At 36.4% G+C, this 17,554-nt stretch overlaps 1 protein-coding gene across 1 annotated transcript; it reads left to right on the forward strand.

Annotated features, from left to right (window-relative positions):
* The first annotated feature begins 195 nt into the window (after nt 1–195).
* On the forward strand, nt 196–15,750 carry si:ch211-176g13.8 (F-BAR and double SH3 domains protein 2). The gene is made up of 20 exons (XM_051908006.1): nt 196–422; nt 745–842; nt 966–1,011; nt 3,682–3,758; nt 3,873–4,017; nt 4,107–4,240; nt 4,401–4,455; nt 4,672–4,800; nt 7,124–7,246; nt 7,919–8,014; nt 9,197–9,313; nt 10,573–10,671; nt 10,939–11,091; nt 11,179–11,301; nt 11,397–11,480; nt 12,460–12,652; nt 12,780–13,003; nt 13,117–13,267; nt 14,524–14,585; nt 14,667–15,750. The coding sequence occupies exons 1-20, from the start codon at nt 402–404 to the stop codon at nt 14,748–14,750; spliced, it is 2,214 nt and encodes a 737-aa protein (XP_051763966.1). The 5' UTR covers nt 196–401; the 3' UTR covers nt 14,751–15,750.
* Nucleotides 15,751–17,554: the final 1,804 nt, after the last annotated feature.

Genomic DNA, 17,554 nt, shown 5'->3' on the forward strand with positions numbered 1-17,554 from the left:
GTACACATATATCAACACAGCCTCATATTCTAACGGAAACAAATATCACATATATCAACACACATTCATAAACACTCAACAGCATATACACACATAATAAACATACATTACCGTTTTCATCCAAATAGAACATGTATTATGATTATGTTCGGTCACTGGAGGGCGCTGTTCTTCTTCATTCTGCTCCACTGACTGAAGTTCTCATAAGAGTTTACTTCATTTCTCAGCTGTGTTTTTATGTGAGCGGTTCAACGGAGGGGTCTAGAAGTATTTCACTGCTCTTTTTTTTCTAGCTGCCATTTAAAAAGTATATTCTGCACTGCATTGCTCCGTCCCGCAGATGTGTTTGGGTTTCGCTGGTGAATTTTCAAGGGTTTTGTCCTGTATATCCACATCCAGACATGCAACCTCCTCCAAGAAAGGTGAGTCGACCTGCTTCTTTAATAGATACATCTAACTTTTTACGATTTTTTCTTGTCATGTCCGTATATTTGTAACAAACAAACTGATAGATAGATAGATAGATAGATAGATAGACAGACAGGCAATGTTGTTCAGCTGTCTGACCATCTATATATATATATATATATATATATATATATATATATATAAACATGATGTTTATGTTGAGTTCCAGCATCTGTCTCCATTGACTCGAGGATGCCAGACACGGATTCCTCTTTCAGGTTGGTGTGATCTGTGTCAAAGTTGCTTCTCCAGAGGTTGTCACTGTGTGTGTTGCAGGTAAAAGTCACACAAGAGGTGAAACACACTCACACTGAGCAGCTGAACAGACTCCAGCTCAAACACCAGACCGACTTGGACTTCCTGGAGGATCTGAGGTCGAGTTTGATTCACCTTGTACATTGCTATATAAATGTCTGTCAATCTATTTTCTGTCTATTTGCTGGTATGTTAATGCTGAAGTGTTTGACTCTGTGTGTGTGTGTGTGTGTCATCCTCAGGACTTACAGCCAGAAGAAAGCACTAATAGAGAAAGATTACTCACAGGTGAGTTGTGAACATCATATTCAATTAAATGAGTTCATAATTTACATTAGATTTAGTTTTGATAATGTAGAGCCATTTGTGTTCTGAGATTTAATTTTATTTATTTCATTTTTTTTTTTATCTCATTCAGCTAAGATTTTACGGTCAGAATCATGAAAAATGTGTCTGCCTCTGATGTAAACTAGCACTGACATTTTATATGTGAATTTGTTTTTGTAGAGAAGCACATTTAGTGACTCAGTGGAAAAAACTGTGGTTGTTAACGACCTGCAGGTGGTCATGTTTTTACCAGATCCGTTCTGGTTCGAATCTCCTTTTCTTCTCTTTCTGTTACGCTGCTGAGAAGATCTACATGACATTAGTCATGGGACAGACTGCATTATGATCTCTGATATCTGCTGATCTCAACGTTAGAGTATGATTTCATATATTTGGGGCATCAGGATGTACATTTTTCACCTTTTGCTCCCTTAAACCACAAAATTAAATTTAAAAAAGTTTAGGGAAAATTACTGCTTATATACAAATGATACAACTTGCACTACAATTGAAAAGTTTAGGGTCAGTAATATTTTAATAGTTTTATTCACCAAGGAAGCATTAAATTGATCGAAAGTGACAGTAAATACATTTAAAATGTTAAAAAAAGATTTCTGTTTCAAGTAAATGCTCTTCTTTTTAACTTTCTATTCATCAAAGAGTCCTGAAAAAATGTATCACTGTTTCCACAATAAATATTAAGCAGCACAACTCTTTTCAACATTGATAATAATAATGTTTCTTGAGCAGCAAATCAGCATATTAGAATGATTTCTGAAGGATCATGTGACTCTGAAGACTGATGCTGAAAATTCAGCTTTGCATTACAGGAATAAATTACATTTTAAAATATATTCAAATACAAAACAGTTATTTTAAATTGTAATAATATTTCACAATATTACTGTTTTAACTCATTTTTATCAAATAAATGCAGTCTTAGTTAGCATGAGGTACTTCTTTTAAAAAACATTCGTACCAACCCCAAACTTTTAAACCGTAGTGTATAGTGGATATACAGATTCACACCCAAAGTGTTCATACTTACACTAGACACTAGACTTAGACATGTTGATCGTCTTCATGATACTTTAAGATCTGTGTGATCATTTGGTGAATAGGGAGCCCAGCTGTCTGATTGACGCTCAGTGTGTGTGTGTGTGTGAGATTGTTTGCTGTTGGATCTAAAGCTTGTGCACCTGCAGGGCTGCTGCGTGCTGATTGGCTCGTGAAGACAGAAATCTCTCTCTTCCTCAGGGACTCTTCCTGAGTGGACTCATCAGAGCTGGCAGCTCATAGGATTAGGTTGACAGTGCCAGATTGTAGTCTGAGGGCCAGGAAGTGAATCCTCTCTGTTTTGAGGAGATCCTGGTCACTCTCTGTCCTTTGTAGAAGTTGTTATGGTTCAGTCATTTCAAGTTTAGCTATCGTTTGTTGGAATTATCATCAGTAGTGGTGAAGTGATGAAAGGACTTTTGGTAGACAAATACTAAATACTTTGTTTGTTTATTTTTGCGCCGATATTTTGCCAAGTTTTTATGACTTTTGAGATCACTCCAATACAGTGACATTTGCTTTACTTAAGGATGGAAAGTGGAAAGTTACTTCTGTTTCAAAAGCAGCCAGCTACTTACTCACTTGTAAATCTACACATTGGCGCAGTTTGTACCACTGTCTGGCATTTAAGTGTCAAGAAGACAGGCAGAAATACCCATGTGGGTTTCGCTTTTACAGACTGAAAGTTGTCCTCCATGTTTTCCACATTTGCACTGATCTAGAGTGATGGGATGAATTAATGTTTCTCCTTTCAGACATCTGTTTTATTTTGTGGCGACTCTTGAAGTGGAGTTTTAAAAATGCTATTCGGAGGCTCTGAATCTAAACTTTCATAAACATTTAAAATGATGCTAAAGCATTTGTTTTCTTGTTTGTTTGAAATACACTAAATATTCAGTAATATTGTCAACTTGACTGCACTGGACAACGTCAATTGTCTTCTGTAGATTGCTTTATAGGTGAATCGAACAGGGACAACCTGCCACTCACATGACATCACAGCAATAGCAAACCACAACTATCCAATCAATTCCTGATGGACAAAATCAAGTCCCGCCCTAGATTATGGAGCACAGCAGAGCAGCATCAATAATATCAAATATTGGGGGGGACAATTTGGCCATTTCTAATTATTGGGGAGGACTTGTCCCCCTCAATGTCTCTGGTGGTTACGGCCCTACGTCACAATATGGAAGAAAAGACTATCACAACTTCTGTTTCATGCCGATTTAAAGCTCGTTTCATAATTTGATGTACTTTGCACTATTATTGAACTAAAAACTGAATCAACTTGATCTGAATCATTTTTAGTTGAATTGAGTTTGCTTCATGAACTTTGTAACATTGACACTGTCATTGAACTAAACTGAATCAACACTTAACTAACCTGAGATGAAAAATAATAACACTATTGTCTTTTTTGGAGCTGCTTTACAGCTGAAATTGTATTTGTTCATAACTGAAGAATTTTGCAACATTGATACTGTTATTTTCTTGTCTATTACTGTGAAGCTGCTTTGAAAGAATCTGTATTGCATAAAGCGCTCTATAAATAAATGTTACTTGACTTTGTAGGCTCTGCATAAGCTTGCCTCGCAGTACTCGAAGCGAGAGTGGAATGGAGCACCATCAGAGGATCTGAGAGACTCCAGGTAATAGGAGAGATAAAAATCTCATTCAGCTAAATCATTGAATTTCAATTGCATTGTCCATTTGTCTGCATCATTAAACAGATTTGAACAAGATGTCTGTGTATATGTGTACAGAAATGTTTGGGCCGTATGGAGGTCTTACTTGGAGGGTGTTATGAAGGTGAGCCAGTCTCGTATCAACGGATGCGAGAACTATAGGAGCCAGATCTCAGATCCTGTGAAGACGTTCAGAGCGCAGAAGGACCTGCAGCTGAAGAGGGTAAACGCATTAACAGATACACTGCACTAAAGCAGCAGAGTGGCAGTTTTTGACTGTTCACGAAAGTGTTTATTCATCTGTCCTCTCAGTGCTGCGAACAGCTGGCGAGAGCTCAGGCCGATCTGCAGGTCACGATCAGAGACCTGGAAAAGAGCAGGAAGGCCTACCAGGAGGCGGAACAAACAGCGCAGACTGTGAGAGAGAAAGCTGATATGGAGGCCAAGTACGTTCGCTGACCTGACATCAGCTGTACACAGAACAGGGCATAGGGTTATCATGTTTTTCAGTTTTAAATGAAGATTCATCAATTTTTGCTGTTTTTGCCCACCCTCGTTCTTTACCTCTGTTTTTTTCCCTACTTCCTGTTGATCATGCAACACAAGGTCAAAGCTCAGCCTGTTTCAGTCACGCTCCAGTTTGAAGAGGGCGAGTGTGAAGGTAATCTAGGGATTAGCACAATATCAGATTCAGGACCATACTGGTTAGCAGTCTATATTAGATATTTTATAGTGCATGCTCATTTCTCTTATTTTTATATTTGAATTACATTTGCCATCATCTAACACTCACTGAAAAGTTATGTTGTAAAATTTCCTAATAAATCATGCTGATTGAGAGTCAAGTGTACATATGTAAATTTCCTATTGATTTCAGCTGAAAGCAAAGAAGAACGAATGGAAGTGCAAAGCCACGCAAGCAAGGAATGATTACCTGCTCACACTGTCAGCCACTAACGCTCATCAGGACCGCTATTATGAGACAGATCTGATCAGCTGCATCACGGTGAGGCTGGATGATACTCAGTTTTTAGCCTATTTATTTTTTATTTAGTATATATATATACTAAATAAAAAATAAATAGGCTAAAAGGGCTTGACATTACCTTTTTTGCTCACCAGCCACTGTGGCTAGTGGTTTTCCAAAGTTACTAGCCACTCAGCATTTTCACTGGCCATAATTTTGACATCGATACCATGGGGAAAAACTGTCATATAGATATTTTCAATATTGTCTCATAATTTAGCAGCAAGTGTATTAGACTGCTGTCACTTTCAGACCTGATGCATGGATCCATTATACTGTTACACATGCGTTTTAACTGACTGTTTAAGCGCAATAAGCAGCGAAAAAGAACCTGATATAGTCCTGAGAGACAGCTTTATGTGCGCACACAAAATCTGTGGGAATGAGTAAAATTCTGCACAATATTACGCGCAATCACACGCTGAAATTCAAGCCCTGTAACACCAACAATATTCATCCGGAGAGAAAGGAAACGAGCGAGTGAGGGGAGGCGGGTTTGTGTGTCAACTTGCTGTTGGAGAGATGAGAAAGTGAGAAAGCGCAGCTGGTATCGTGTAGCTGTTCTGCGGAAAATGAGTATTGGAAGCATTTCTGATATTTCATTATCGATATGTATTGAAAAATCTTTTTTTTATTGAAGCTTTTTGACATTTACATGGTTTAAACATAGTTGACACATCCGAGCTAATCCAAATTGCCCAGGTGGACATTCATTTGAATTCTTTACAAAAATATACATTAAAATACATTATTACCAAATACAGAAAAAACATTTTTTATTATTATTAGGGCCCGAGCACCAATGGTGTGAGGACCCTATTGTAATTGATCAGTCAATTATTCTTCTTCTCCGAAATGAATCGCATTTTTGAGGGCCTAAACATGCTCGAAAACTCATGAAACTTTGCACACGCGTCAGAAATGGTGAAGATTTACATCTGATATGGGTTTCAGAATTAGGTGTGGCAAAATGGCTCGATAGCACCACCTACAAAATTTCAATTAAAGGGATAGTTCACCCGAAAATGACAATTCTGTCATCATTTACTCACCCTCAAGTTGTTCCAAACCTGTATACATTTCTTTCTTCTGTTGAACACAAAGGAAGATATTTTGAAGAAAGTTTGTAACCAGGCTGCTTAGTGGCACCATTGACTTCCATAGTAGGAAAAATAAAATACTATGGAAGTCAGTGGTGCCCCAGAACTGTTCAGTTTGCCATATTCTTCAAAATATCTTCCTTTGTGTTTAGCAGAAGAAAGAAATGTATGCAGGTTTGGAACAACTTGAGGGCGAGCAAATAATGACAGAATTTTCATTTTTGGGTGAACTATCCCTTTAAATTTCATACCTGTTTCACGTACAGGTATGAAATTCGGTAGACATATGTAACAGCCCAATACCTACAAAAAAGTCCCTGGGTGCAAAATCTGTAAACCCAACAGGAAGTGAGATATTTTGAGTTTTCTCTGCAAAATTTTTGCAGTTTTTGCCATTTCCAGACGTTGTACTTTAACAAACTCCTCAGAGATTTAATCAGATCAAGATCATATTTGTTCAGTCTAATCTTAAGGCCTTAGCAATGTTACATTGCAAAGATTTTGAGTTTTCATTGAAGCGCGTGTCCGTGGCAGCCTGACAAAGTCGAATGTTTCGCCATGAAGGAGGAAGCTGTTGTAACTCAGGCATACAGTGTCCGATCTGCCCCAAACTTCACATGTTTAATAAGAGTCCTGGCCTGAAGACATCTATATGCCAATATATTTAGTTAGTCATAGCACCACCTGCTGACAACAGGAAATGGCATGCTTTGCACAATAATTCACTCCTAGAAACACATTTAAATATGCCATGAAGTACTAAACATACTACAAACACGTTAAATCATGCAGCACTTGGCTAAGTCCTAATGTTTGCGATTAACGCCACGAAACAGGAAGTTGTTGTAACTCAGGCAAACAATGTCAGATCTGCTCCAAACTTCACATGATTGATACTAGTCTTAGCCTGAAAACATCTACATGGCAATATTCAGTAAAGTGCCACCTTTTGGCAGCAGGAAGTGTGGCATGTCGAAATGACTTTGGCATATTTCAACTGTATTTACTCGCTTACATGCATGTCAACCACTATTCACTGTTTTCCTAAGGCCACCGGGTGGTGGTGGCCCCGGGTGCGACGGCCCTTTCATCGCTGCTTGCAGCTTTAATTATTATTATTATTTAAATATACTGTATATATATTTTTAATATCCAAAAATCCAACTGAAAGTAAAGCTATTGTTCTTTGTTTTTGAGTCCAGGTTCTAGATGGCAGTTTCTACAATCACGTACAGAGTTTTCTCATTTCACTGTGTCAGACGGAGCTTGAGACGTCTCAAAGCATTCAGGACACTTTCCAGTGCCTGTTGGAGACGTCCAGTGGGGTGAGTTGCACACACACTTGAGTATACACTGCTACAGAAAAGCACACATGAACCACAGTGGCCGAATGTAGAGCAGGTAATATGATCTGCCACTGGAGGGTTATTGGATCAAATCCCAGCTCAAGCATTTAAACCTGACCTTAAAGAGAAAAATGTACCTGCTTTACAGAGTTTGCAGTGGCTTAGGATTGAGGTCTTTATGTTATGTTAGAGCAGAATGGCTTTTTAAGATGTATTGATGTTTCAGGTTTGCTGTAACTGGGTAGAACATCAAAAATGTTGAAATCAGAAATACAAAATGAGTGTTAGTTATTCTAAATGTGTAATTTGATAAGAGAATCAGCTCATTTTCAGTAGTAACAGTGTGACAGCCTTTGGTATGTGTCATTAGGTCTTTCTATGGTCTTGTGTTGTTGTAATTCGATGATTCTCACAGTGTTTCCATTCAGTTTGTGGGACTCAGGTTTAATGTCTCTAGCCAGCATAAGGTTACAACACACACACACTCACATACTGTTCATGAATTACCTGTTCTGGTCTGTTGTTCCTCCAGATGAGAGATTATGTTAACTATGCTATTGTTAATGTGACATCTTGTCATTTGTCTACATTAGTTTACATTAGTTTAATTGTCCCTGTGTGTTTGTATATGTGTGTTTGGCCCCTCTGTAGGTGACACAGGATATCCACCAACAGATTTTCATTCAGGACAACTCAGTGTTTCAGAAAGCCGCCCCCTTCCAGTATCAGCCCTGTGAAAATGATTTGGTAAGTTGCATCCAAGTGAATAATGTGTGAAAGATATATTTTTCGTCATCTAACACTCACTTAAAGATAATGATTAAAAACACTACGAATTTAATAACACTGTTAAATGTTACTCAAAATAAATCTATTAATTTTTAATACTGTACATTATAATATTGTGATTCATTAATGTAGAATTAATAATGATTTAATAATAGAGTCCTTTCCTTGACCTGCATACTAATAAAAAAGATGATTTAACCAGACATATTTGACATTTATTGTGGATTAAATGTCTTAAATGGGGGCTCACCACATATTTTTAATCAAAAACTTCTCATTCACTTAAAATGTCACTTGTTACAATATTCTTATTTGTCCATTAATCAGTCTGAAAAGGGCTCTAATGAAGGCCGAATGTGTTCTTCCATGACTGCGCAGCTGTTTTTCAGATGGTCAACAGCGCCCCCTGCTGTCCGCATGTCATCTCGCCCCTCACCACCCCAGCATAGTGGTCCGTTTGTTCGCTAACCCTCTTTTTGTTTGCAAGTCTAACAAGTATTGGTCTGTTCCTAAAGAAAACATTAGAGATGCAGCCCTCAGCACTGGTGGGGCGGAAAGATCAGGGAAAACTGGGCGTCAATGCAGGCAGGAAGCAGCATGGTCTGTGAAAAGAGGGCATTGAGAAGTGAACCTGCCCTGCCTCTTGCACCCCTAACGAACACCTCCCATTCCCCCATTCCTAAAATTAAATAAATAAATGAAAAATAAATACAAATACATTTATTTTATATACATAAAGTTGTTTTATTACATTCAGTGGATTTATAAATATCAGCATTTATATGCTGTAGTGTAGATCCATGTACTGTATGCATGCATTTTGTCAAGAAACTCGTAAATTTAGTTTCTGGTGAACAGGAGCTGCTCTGTAAAGCAGCATCTCGAAGGATCATTCTTCAAGAGATTACCTCACTTAATCATTTAGTCTGTCAATAGTTACAGACATAGTGTCATTAAGCAAAGATTTGTTCATCTGATTTTGGAAATTGATGTTGTTCCAAGTTATGCTGTGACTTTTGTGTACACGTGTGCACTGAAAAGTTATCAAGGTTTCATGTGCAGAAAAAGGCTCTGTGTTCAAATTAGTCAATTTGTCAACTAGTGAATTAGTCAACACTCTCTCCCTCTTCATCTCTTCAGGTCAGGGAACTGTTGAAGGAGAGTGGCACGGCTGAAGAACACAGTCTGAATAAGGAAGCACGGAAATGGGCCACACGTGTGGCCAGAGAACACAAGAACATCATTCTCACGCAACGGGTGAGGGGTCACTGAAACAATAGGATTTTGATTTGTGATATTAAAATTATTTATATAATTTATTTATATTTATTTGTTCTTCATTTATATATTTAGGGTTGCACTAATATTAAAATTCTGGCTGAGTGTCCGATATTAAAATAAATATAAAACAATTTAAGATTATTTAAAGGGGACCTATTATGCTCCTTTTTACAAGATTTAAAATAAGTCTCTTGTGTCCCCAGAGTGTGTATGTGAAGTTTTAGCTCAAAATACCCCAGAGATCATTTATTATAGCATGTTAAAACTGCCACTTTTTGGGTGTGAGCAAAAACGTGCCATTTTTGAGTGTGTCCCTTTAAATGCAAATGAGCTGGTACTCCCGGCCCCCTTTCCAGAAGAGGGCGGAGTTTCAAGAGCTCATGCTCTGGCATACCGGCAACAACAAAACAGGACAATCTCATGCACCAAAAATGTCAGAAAGGGCGTTCATGTGCAATTTTTAACTAGGAAACTCTTGTTTACGATAATTCCGATAGCACGTGAGGGCAGCATCAGTTCTGGATATGAAGTTTGAACACGAAGCGTTGGTATTGACCCATCTTTCGGAATCAACCTTTGTGAAAATACAGCATTGAACAGACACACATTGGTGTTCAAACACTTTATAAAAGTGAATTTTGCAAAATAGGTCCCCTTTAATGAAAATTAATAAAGTTAATTATTCTATTGTCGAATCTAAAATGTTTTGCCTAAATGGCCAATATTAAATAAATGCAAACTAATAAAAGATTGTTTTATTAAAATGAATAAATTAATTAAATTAATTGTTCTATTGTGTAACCTAAAATCTTTTTGTCTAAATGGCCAATATTAAAAAACATAAAATAATACAAGATTATTTTATTCAAATAATAAATTAATAAAAGTAAATATGCTATTATCTAATCTAAAATCTGTTTTGTCTAAATAAAAATAAAACAATAACTAATAAAATATAATGAAATAATAAAAATTATATAAAATCCATTTTGTCTGAATAAGTTAAATATAAAATAACAAGAGAGGTTTAATAAAATATTATAAAATAGTAATATAAAAACTGTTTTGTCTAAAAAAAAAAAAAACTAAATTAAATAATAATTATAAATCTATTTTGTCTCAATAAATTTAAAATAAAAAAATAAAAACAATATTAATAGTGCTGCTAATGAATTTAGGCATTACAATATTTTAATGTACAATATGAAATTTGTGTTTGGTTTGATGTTTTTTAGACTCTGTCTGAGTATATAGAGTCGCACCAACAGGACCAAAATAACAACGAGCTGGAACTGAAAATGGATGATGCAAGAGAATGCATTCGGAAATCAGAGGTGAAGAGTATTTATTTGTGTTTGTACAGTATATCACTCCAGATCATAAGTTGTCCATCACCTCTGGGAGAAACTAAGTGTGAAATGAAAATATTGGCTCAGTGTCATCACACTCCCTCTGCTGGTTGCTACTCGTTAAACTGGTTATTAAAATAAGCTGCACATTTTGTCATGTATTTAGTTTCTTGCATGAAGAGTTGTTGGAATAGTTAAACAGTTTGCAATAAAAAAGGAAGTGGGTAGATAATGAGTCCACTCTTCCTGTAGACGGTGAAACTAAAGGCAGAGGTGCGTCTGAACCTCCTCAGAGACGTGGGTGTGGCTGTAGACGTCTGGCTGAAGAGTGCCATGAACCAAGTGATGGAGGAACTGGAGAATGAGAGATGGGCGGCCCTCAATACCCACGATGCGCCATTCTCTGTACGTCTCAATCGCTCACAGTCAAAGCCAGATTCACGTAGACCCCTATAACCCATTATAATCATGTTTTACAAAAAATGTCTTAAGCACTCTGTAGATTTGGACAGAGAAGATGATGAGGACACAGAGACGTTAGACGACAGCAGTTCCAGCCCCTCCAGCACTCACAGGAATTACCCGCTCACCTGCTCTGTGCTGTACTCGTATCAGGTACATACCTAGTGTGGTCTAGCCTGTCATTCGCCAGGCTTTCAGGGTTCTATTCATGCATTTGTGATGTCATTTCCTGTGCTTTACTTCCACAGGCATCCCAGCCTGATGAGCTCACCATCCAGGAACAGGAAATACTGGAGCTTATTGATGATGGAGACATGGAGGACTGGGTTAAGGTACACGCATGTCACTCGACTACATCAGGGTTTTTTGAACCTTTTAATACATATGATCCCCTCGCCTTGCCCTTCCCTAAAGTAAAAAGGTATATATTTTTTTATTTATGAATTATATATTTTCATATATACAGACCCATTTATACTGTGTGAGGAAAAATATAATGTATTTAATTATTTACAAAATGTATTAAAAATATTATAAAATATCTTTCAAAAGTTTGGTGTCAGTAAGATTATTTTTGAAAGAAATTTTTAGATTTGTTTGTTTTTTGAAACACTTTTATTTAGTAAGGATGCATTAAATTCATCAAAAGTGACAGTAAAGAAATTTATGTTGCAAAATATTTCTATTTCAAATAAAATTGATGATTATTCATCAAATGTAGAAAGTGTATCAAGGTTTACACTAAAATATAAAGCAGCAGAACTGCTTTCAATATTGATAATAAGAAATAATGTTTCTTGAGCATCAAATCAGCAGATTAGAATGATTTCTGAAGGATCATGTGACACTGAAGACTGGAGTAATGATGCTGAAAATTCAGCTTTGCATCATAGGAATATGGTACATGTTAAAATGCATTAAAATAAAAATTAAAATGTAACAATATTTGTTTTTACTGTATTTTGATAAAATAATTGGTTAAATTAAAATAAATTAAAATAATTGTTTCTTTCAGAAACATTACAAAATCTTACAGACCCTAAACTTTCATATGGTAGTGTGTATATATTTAATAACTATAAATATAATATAGTACATTTTGAGAATTTTAAAATATATTTACTGTACCTATTTTAAAATTATGTATTTATTTATTTATTACAAACTATATTTGGATTTTATTTCATTCTGTTAAATAAATTGTATTAATATTTTTTTATGTCTCAAATTTTCCACAGGCATCCCTAGCATCCCCTTGTGGCCACTTTAATAATTATGTTGGCATTAATTGGACAAGTTTTGATTTTTCAGGCAAGGAACCGAACAGGGCAGGTGGGATACGTGCCGGAGAAATACCTGCAGCTTCCGACCTCCAGCTCTCTACTGAGCATGATCCAGTCTCTCTCCAGCATTGACGCCCAATCACACACCTCCAGCACATCTACAGAACAAGAGCCAGAAATAGAGACTCTCACCCAGAGCAGCCAGAACAGTCATGCCAGCGGTGGGAGCACCCGTTATACTATTATATCTGGTGTAATATAGGTTTATAGTATTTATTAAACGGTGCTAGTATTGAATGCTTAAGAGAACTTAACAAACATTTCCTGCCCTCTTCCTCTTTTTCACAGCCATAAATCTGGCCAGGGCTCTGTATGCCTATGAGGCTCAGACAGAGGACGAGTTGTCTTTCCCAGAGGGAGCCGTAATTTGCATTCTCAGCAAACACAACCAGGAAGATGATGGCTTCTGGGAGGGCGAGTTCAATGGCGCAGTGGGCGTCTTTCCCGCAGTGTTAGTGGAGGATCTATGCGGACCGGAGGGTGCACAAACACACAAGAGCATGAACGTGCAGGTTTATACAAATACTACTGGCAAACACAGGCCGCATTGAAAAACTTTCGGTGTTCATGGTTATAGTAAGCTCATGTTGAAATATTTTTTGTAATAGCTCTTTCTTACCACCAGGTGTCTCTGTCAGTTCTGGATCAAGCGGCTTGTCCACCCACTGTGTTTCCATCCTGTAACAGTCCAGAGTCTGTCCCGCTGCCATCTTTGACCGGCACACTCAATTTAAATGGCTATCAAACCCCAGAACCCCCCAAAATCTTGAGCTACAGTAAGACGTAGAGCACCACAGCAAACCCTAAAGCTTTTTAGTAAACCTCACACGACGTAACGTTTTTAGTGACATTCAATCTCACAAACTGATTGTCTATCTTAAAGGGTTAGTTCACCCAAAATTAATTAACACCCTCATGTTGTTCCACACCCGTAAGACCTGTGTTCAATCTGATGGCTCAGTGAGGCCTCCATTGACAGCAAGATAATTAACACTTTCAAATGCCCAGAAAGGTATTAAAGACGTATTTAAAACAGTTCATGTGACTACAGTGGTTCAACCTTAATGTTATGAAGCGACAAGAATACTTTTTTGTGCGCCAAAAAAACTAAATAGCAACTTTATTCAACAATATCTAGTGATGGGCGATTTTAAAACACTGCTTCATGAAGCTTTGAAGCTTTACGAATCTTTTGTTTCGAATCAGTGGTTCGGAGCGTGTATCAAACTGCCTCAGTCACGCCCCCCAGTGGTGAACCATTGAAATTTCGAAACTTTTATGATGTAATGAAGCCTCATTTACTGAAATCATGTGACTTTGGCAGTTTGATACACGCTCCGAACCACTGATTCGAAACAAAAGATTGTTATTTTAGTATTATTAATATATTATAGTATTTATTAATATTGTTTAATATTTAATATTAATTAATATTTATTTATTAATATTAATATTGTTGTATTTTTAATTTAGTAATTTATGTGCTTTTGTAATTTTTATTTTGTAATAAGTTATTTTTATATTTCTATCTTTATTTTTTATTTTGTTTTAGTAATTTATGTGCTTTTGTAATTTTTATTAGTTTTTTATATTAGTTTTATATTTCTATTTAGCTTTAATTTTTTTTTTGTTATGGTTTTTGAAATATTTTGTTATTTCTTAAAATAAAATAAAATAAACATTAACTGACATAAAATAAAATAAATATAATTAATAAATAAATAAAATAAAAACTTAAACTTACTTTATTTCAGCTAGTTAAAAAAGCAACATTTTTCATTTAATTGAAATAAAAAGTAATAATAATTATATAGATATATATATATTTTTAAAAAACTAAATCTTACAAAAATTACAAAACCACACATCAAAATTACTAAAACTTTAACTAAAATGAAAATGGGAAATATAAAAAATAAAATATTCATAAAGATGATATTAAAACAACACTGCTGATGCCATTGTTCTATTATTAGATTTATGCTCTTGACAAATGTCAGAATCACAGTCATCTGTGTTGTCTCCTCCACAGGCCACGCCCACACCACATCACCCAGGTCCCCAGGAGAGGGCGGGTCAGGCACCCTAAGACCTGTGAGATCTGCACTCCTAAAGCTACATGCCTGTGATGGGCGCATATGTGTGAATTCTGATGGGTGTTCTTGTTTTCTGTAGGTACGAGCTGCTCCTCCTCCACCCAAACAGCAGGCGCAGGGCCAGGTGCAGAAGAGAGAAGAGGTGGAGATCACACTGGTGTGAGCACATTTGACAAAATTGACGCTACCATGTTTGAATGCACCATGTGAATTCGATTCTGTGCAGGGTGGATATTCAGGACCTATTTAATGAAGATATGGATGCACAAGCTGACCATTATTTAATGTGGTCCCACACCACCTTCTTCAGTTTTTTGAGGGCAATTAAAACACACAAGGCTTTACTAGAGCTACAAAGAGACTTTAAAGGGAAAAGTGGCAATTTCAGTGTTGACTTGTGAGAGTTTATGTGTATGATTCTGTCCATAAACAATTTTAGGGCTAAACATTTTAGGAGCATATTACAGTTTTAGCTTATCTGTAACATTTTTGTCAGTATTTTGCTTGTCTGATCTGTCACAGCCATTATTTGAATGAATATTCATATATATTTTAGCTATTGTAAATTCCAGGAGACTAAACTCAACCTGAGCACTTTAGATGCAGTTTATAATGCATTACAGTATTTTGTTTTATTTTTGAAACTGTCTTGTTGTCATTTTCTTTCTATATAATCTTAAAAGAGATATGTGGAGATGCTGTGAGACTTATCCATTTTAGATTCGGTGCATTCAAGTTTAAAAAGATGAAGGAAACTTTTGGCGTCATTTAATCAATATCATCTTCCAAACCTGTTTGACTATTTCTTCTGTGGAATTCAAAAAGGAAAAAACTTTAGTGGTCACATGTTCATTCATTGTTATTGTGTGGGAAAGCCTATAGTAGCCTAGATTTTAAAACATATGTGTAAATGATGACAGACTTTTTGCGGCAAACTCTTCATTTAGTAAAAATTCTGAGGTTTACAAATATAATTTCTCATAGTTTTCTGTCTTTTTGACATCATGTCTCAGGATAGTGCTGAAGTTGTGTTCTTGTCAGATTTCATGTTGTTCATGATGACTGTTCAAAGGCTGCTACGGTAAGATAAAAAAGCGAAAGTGAAAAACATTTCAATCAACACATCTTGTAAAATGGCATACAATAAAGTTGGATAAATGTAATTGTTTGGTTTCTTTAACACTATTAAGAAACGCCTACATACAGTAGGCCTATGTCCCCTCAAAATGAAGCAGGAAGAGAATTTGATGTACAGGTGCTGGTCATATAATTAGAATATCATCAAAAAGTTCATTTTTTTATTATAAATTATTTTTAAAAATGAAACTTTCATATATTCTAGATTCCCTACATGTAAAGTAAAACATTTCAAAAGTTTTTTTTTTTAATTTTGATGATTAGAGCGTACAGCTCATGAAAGTCCAAAATCCAGTATTTCAAAATATTAGAATATTTCCTAAGATCAATCAAAAAATGGATTTGCAAAACAGAAAAGTTCAAGTTCTTTAAAGTATGTTCTTTTGTGCACTCAATACTTGATCGGCAGGACATATTACAGCAAATGACTTGCTCCTAGCACAAATTACTGCATCAGTGAAGTGTGGCATGGAAGTGATCAGCCTGTGGCACTGCTGAGGCACTATTGAGCCTTCAGATCATCTGTATATTGTTGGATCGACTGTTTCTCATCTTTCTCTTGAAAATATCCCATAGATTCAGGTCAGGCATGTTGGCTGGCCAATAAAGCACAGTAATATCATGGTCAGCAAACCACTTGGAAGTGGTTTTTGCACTGTGGGCAGGTGCTAAAGTCCTGCTGGAAAAGGAAATCAGCATCTCCATAAAGCTTGTCAGCAGATGGAAGCATAAAGTGCTCCAAAATCTCCTGGAAGATGGCTGCATTGACTCTGCACTTGATAAAACACAATGGACCAACACCAGCAGACGTCACGGCCCCCCCAAATCATTATTGACTTCAGAAACTTCACACTAGACTTCAAGCAGCTTGGATTCTGTGCCTCTCCAGTCTTCCTTCATACTCTGGGACCATGATTTCAACATGAAATGCAAAATTTACTTTTATCTGAAAAGAGGACTTTCGACCACTGTTCACTGTCCAGTTCTTTTTCTCCTTAGCCCAGGTAAGATGCTTCTGACGTTGTCTCTGGTTCAGAAGTGGCTTGGTAGTCCTTTTCCTGAAGATGTCTGAGTGTGGTGACTCTTGATGCGCTGACTCCGGCTTCATTCTACTCATTGTGAAGCTCTCCCAAGTGTTTGAATCAGCTTTACTTGACAGTATTCTCAAGCTTGCAGTCATCCCTGTTGCTTGTGCACCTTTGCCTACCCAATTTCTTCCTTCCAGTCAACTTTGCATTTAATATGCTTTGATATACACTCTGTAAACAGCCACCCCATTCAGTAATGACCTTCTGTGACTTACTCTCTTTGTGGAGGGTGTCAATGATTGTCTCCTGGACCATTGCCAAGTCAGCAGTCTTCCCCATTAGTGTGGTTTCAAAGAACAAAAGATACCCGGAATTTATACTGTAGGGATGGTCATTTAATGAAACTCAAATGTAAATATTCTAATATTTTGAGATACTGGATTTTGGACTTTCATTAGCTGTACGCTCTAATCAACAAATTTAAAAAAAAAAAAAAACTTTTGAAATGTTTTACTTTACATGTAGGGAATCTAGAATATATGAAAGTTTCATTTTTTTTAAATAATTTACAATAAAAAAATGAACTTTTTCACGATATTCTAATTATATGACCAGCACCTGTATGTGTCGTGCACTCTCAGCGGTTTTCAGTTCTAGCCTTAAGTCACAAACCCAGTAAAACCTCTTAATAACGTTAAGGACGTAATTTGTTAATTCCCGGCATTGCGATACGTGTGTTTTAGACACATGCACAGGTGAGCACGTCTCCAACACCCGTGGGGTTTAACTTGAGAAGACGTCA

The sequence above is a fragment of the Ctenopharyngodon idella genome, chromosome 10 (genome assembly GCF_019924925.1).
Source record: "Ctenopharyngodon idella isolate HZGC_01 chromosome 10, HZGC01, whole genome shotgun sequence".
Taxonomy (NCBI): Eukaryota; Metazoa; Chordata; class Actinopteri; order Cypriniformes; family Xenocyprididae; genus Ctenopharyngodon; species Ctenopharyngodon idella.

Bases quoted from the DNA above. Each gene is read 5' to 3' on its own strand.
- si:ch211-176g13.8 (XM_051908006.1), top strand. From the start codon at position 402: ATGCAACCTCCTCCAAGAAAG. The intron at 8,015-9,196 runs GTAAGTTGCATC...TCATCTCTTCAG, and splicing joins AGCCCTGTGAAAATGATTTG to GTCAGGGAACTGTTGAAGGA. The intron at 13,268-14,523 runs GTAAGACGTAGA...TCTCCTCCACAG, and splicing joins CCCCAAAATCTTGAGCTACA to GCCACGCCCACACCACATCA.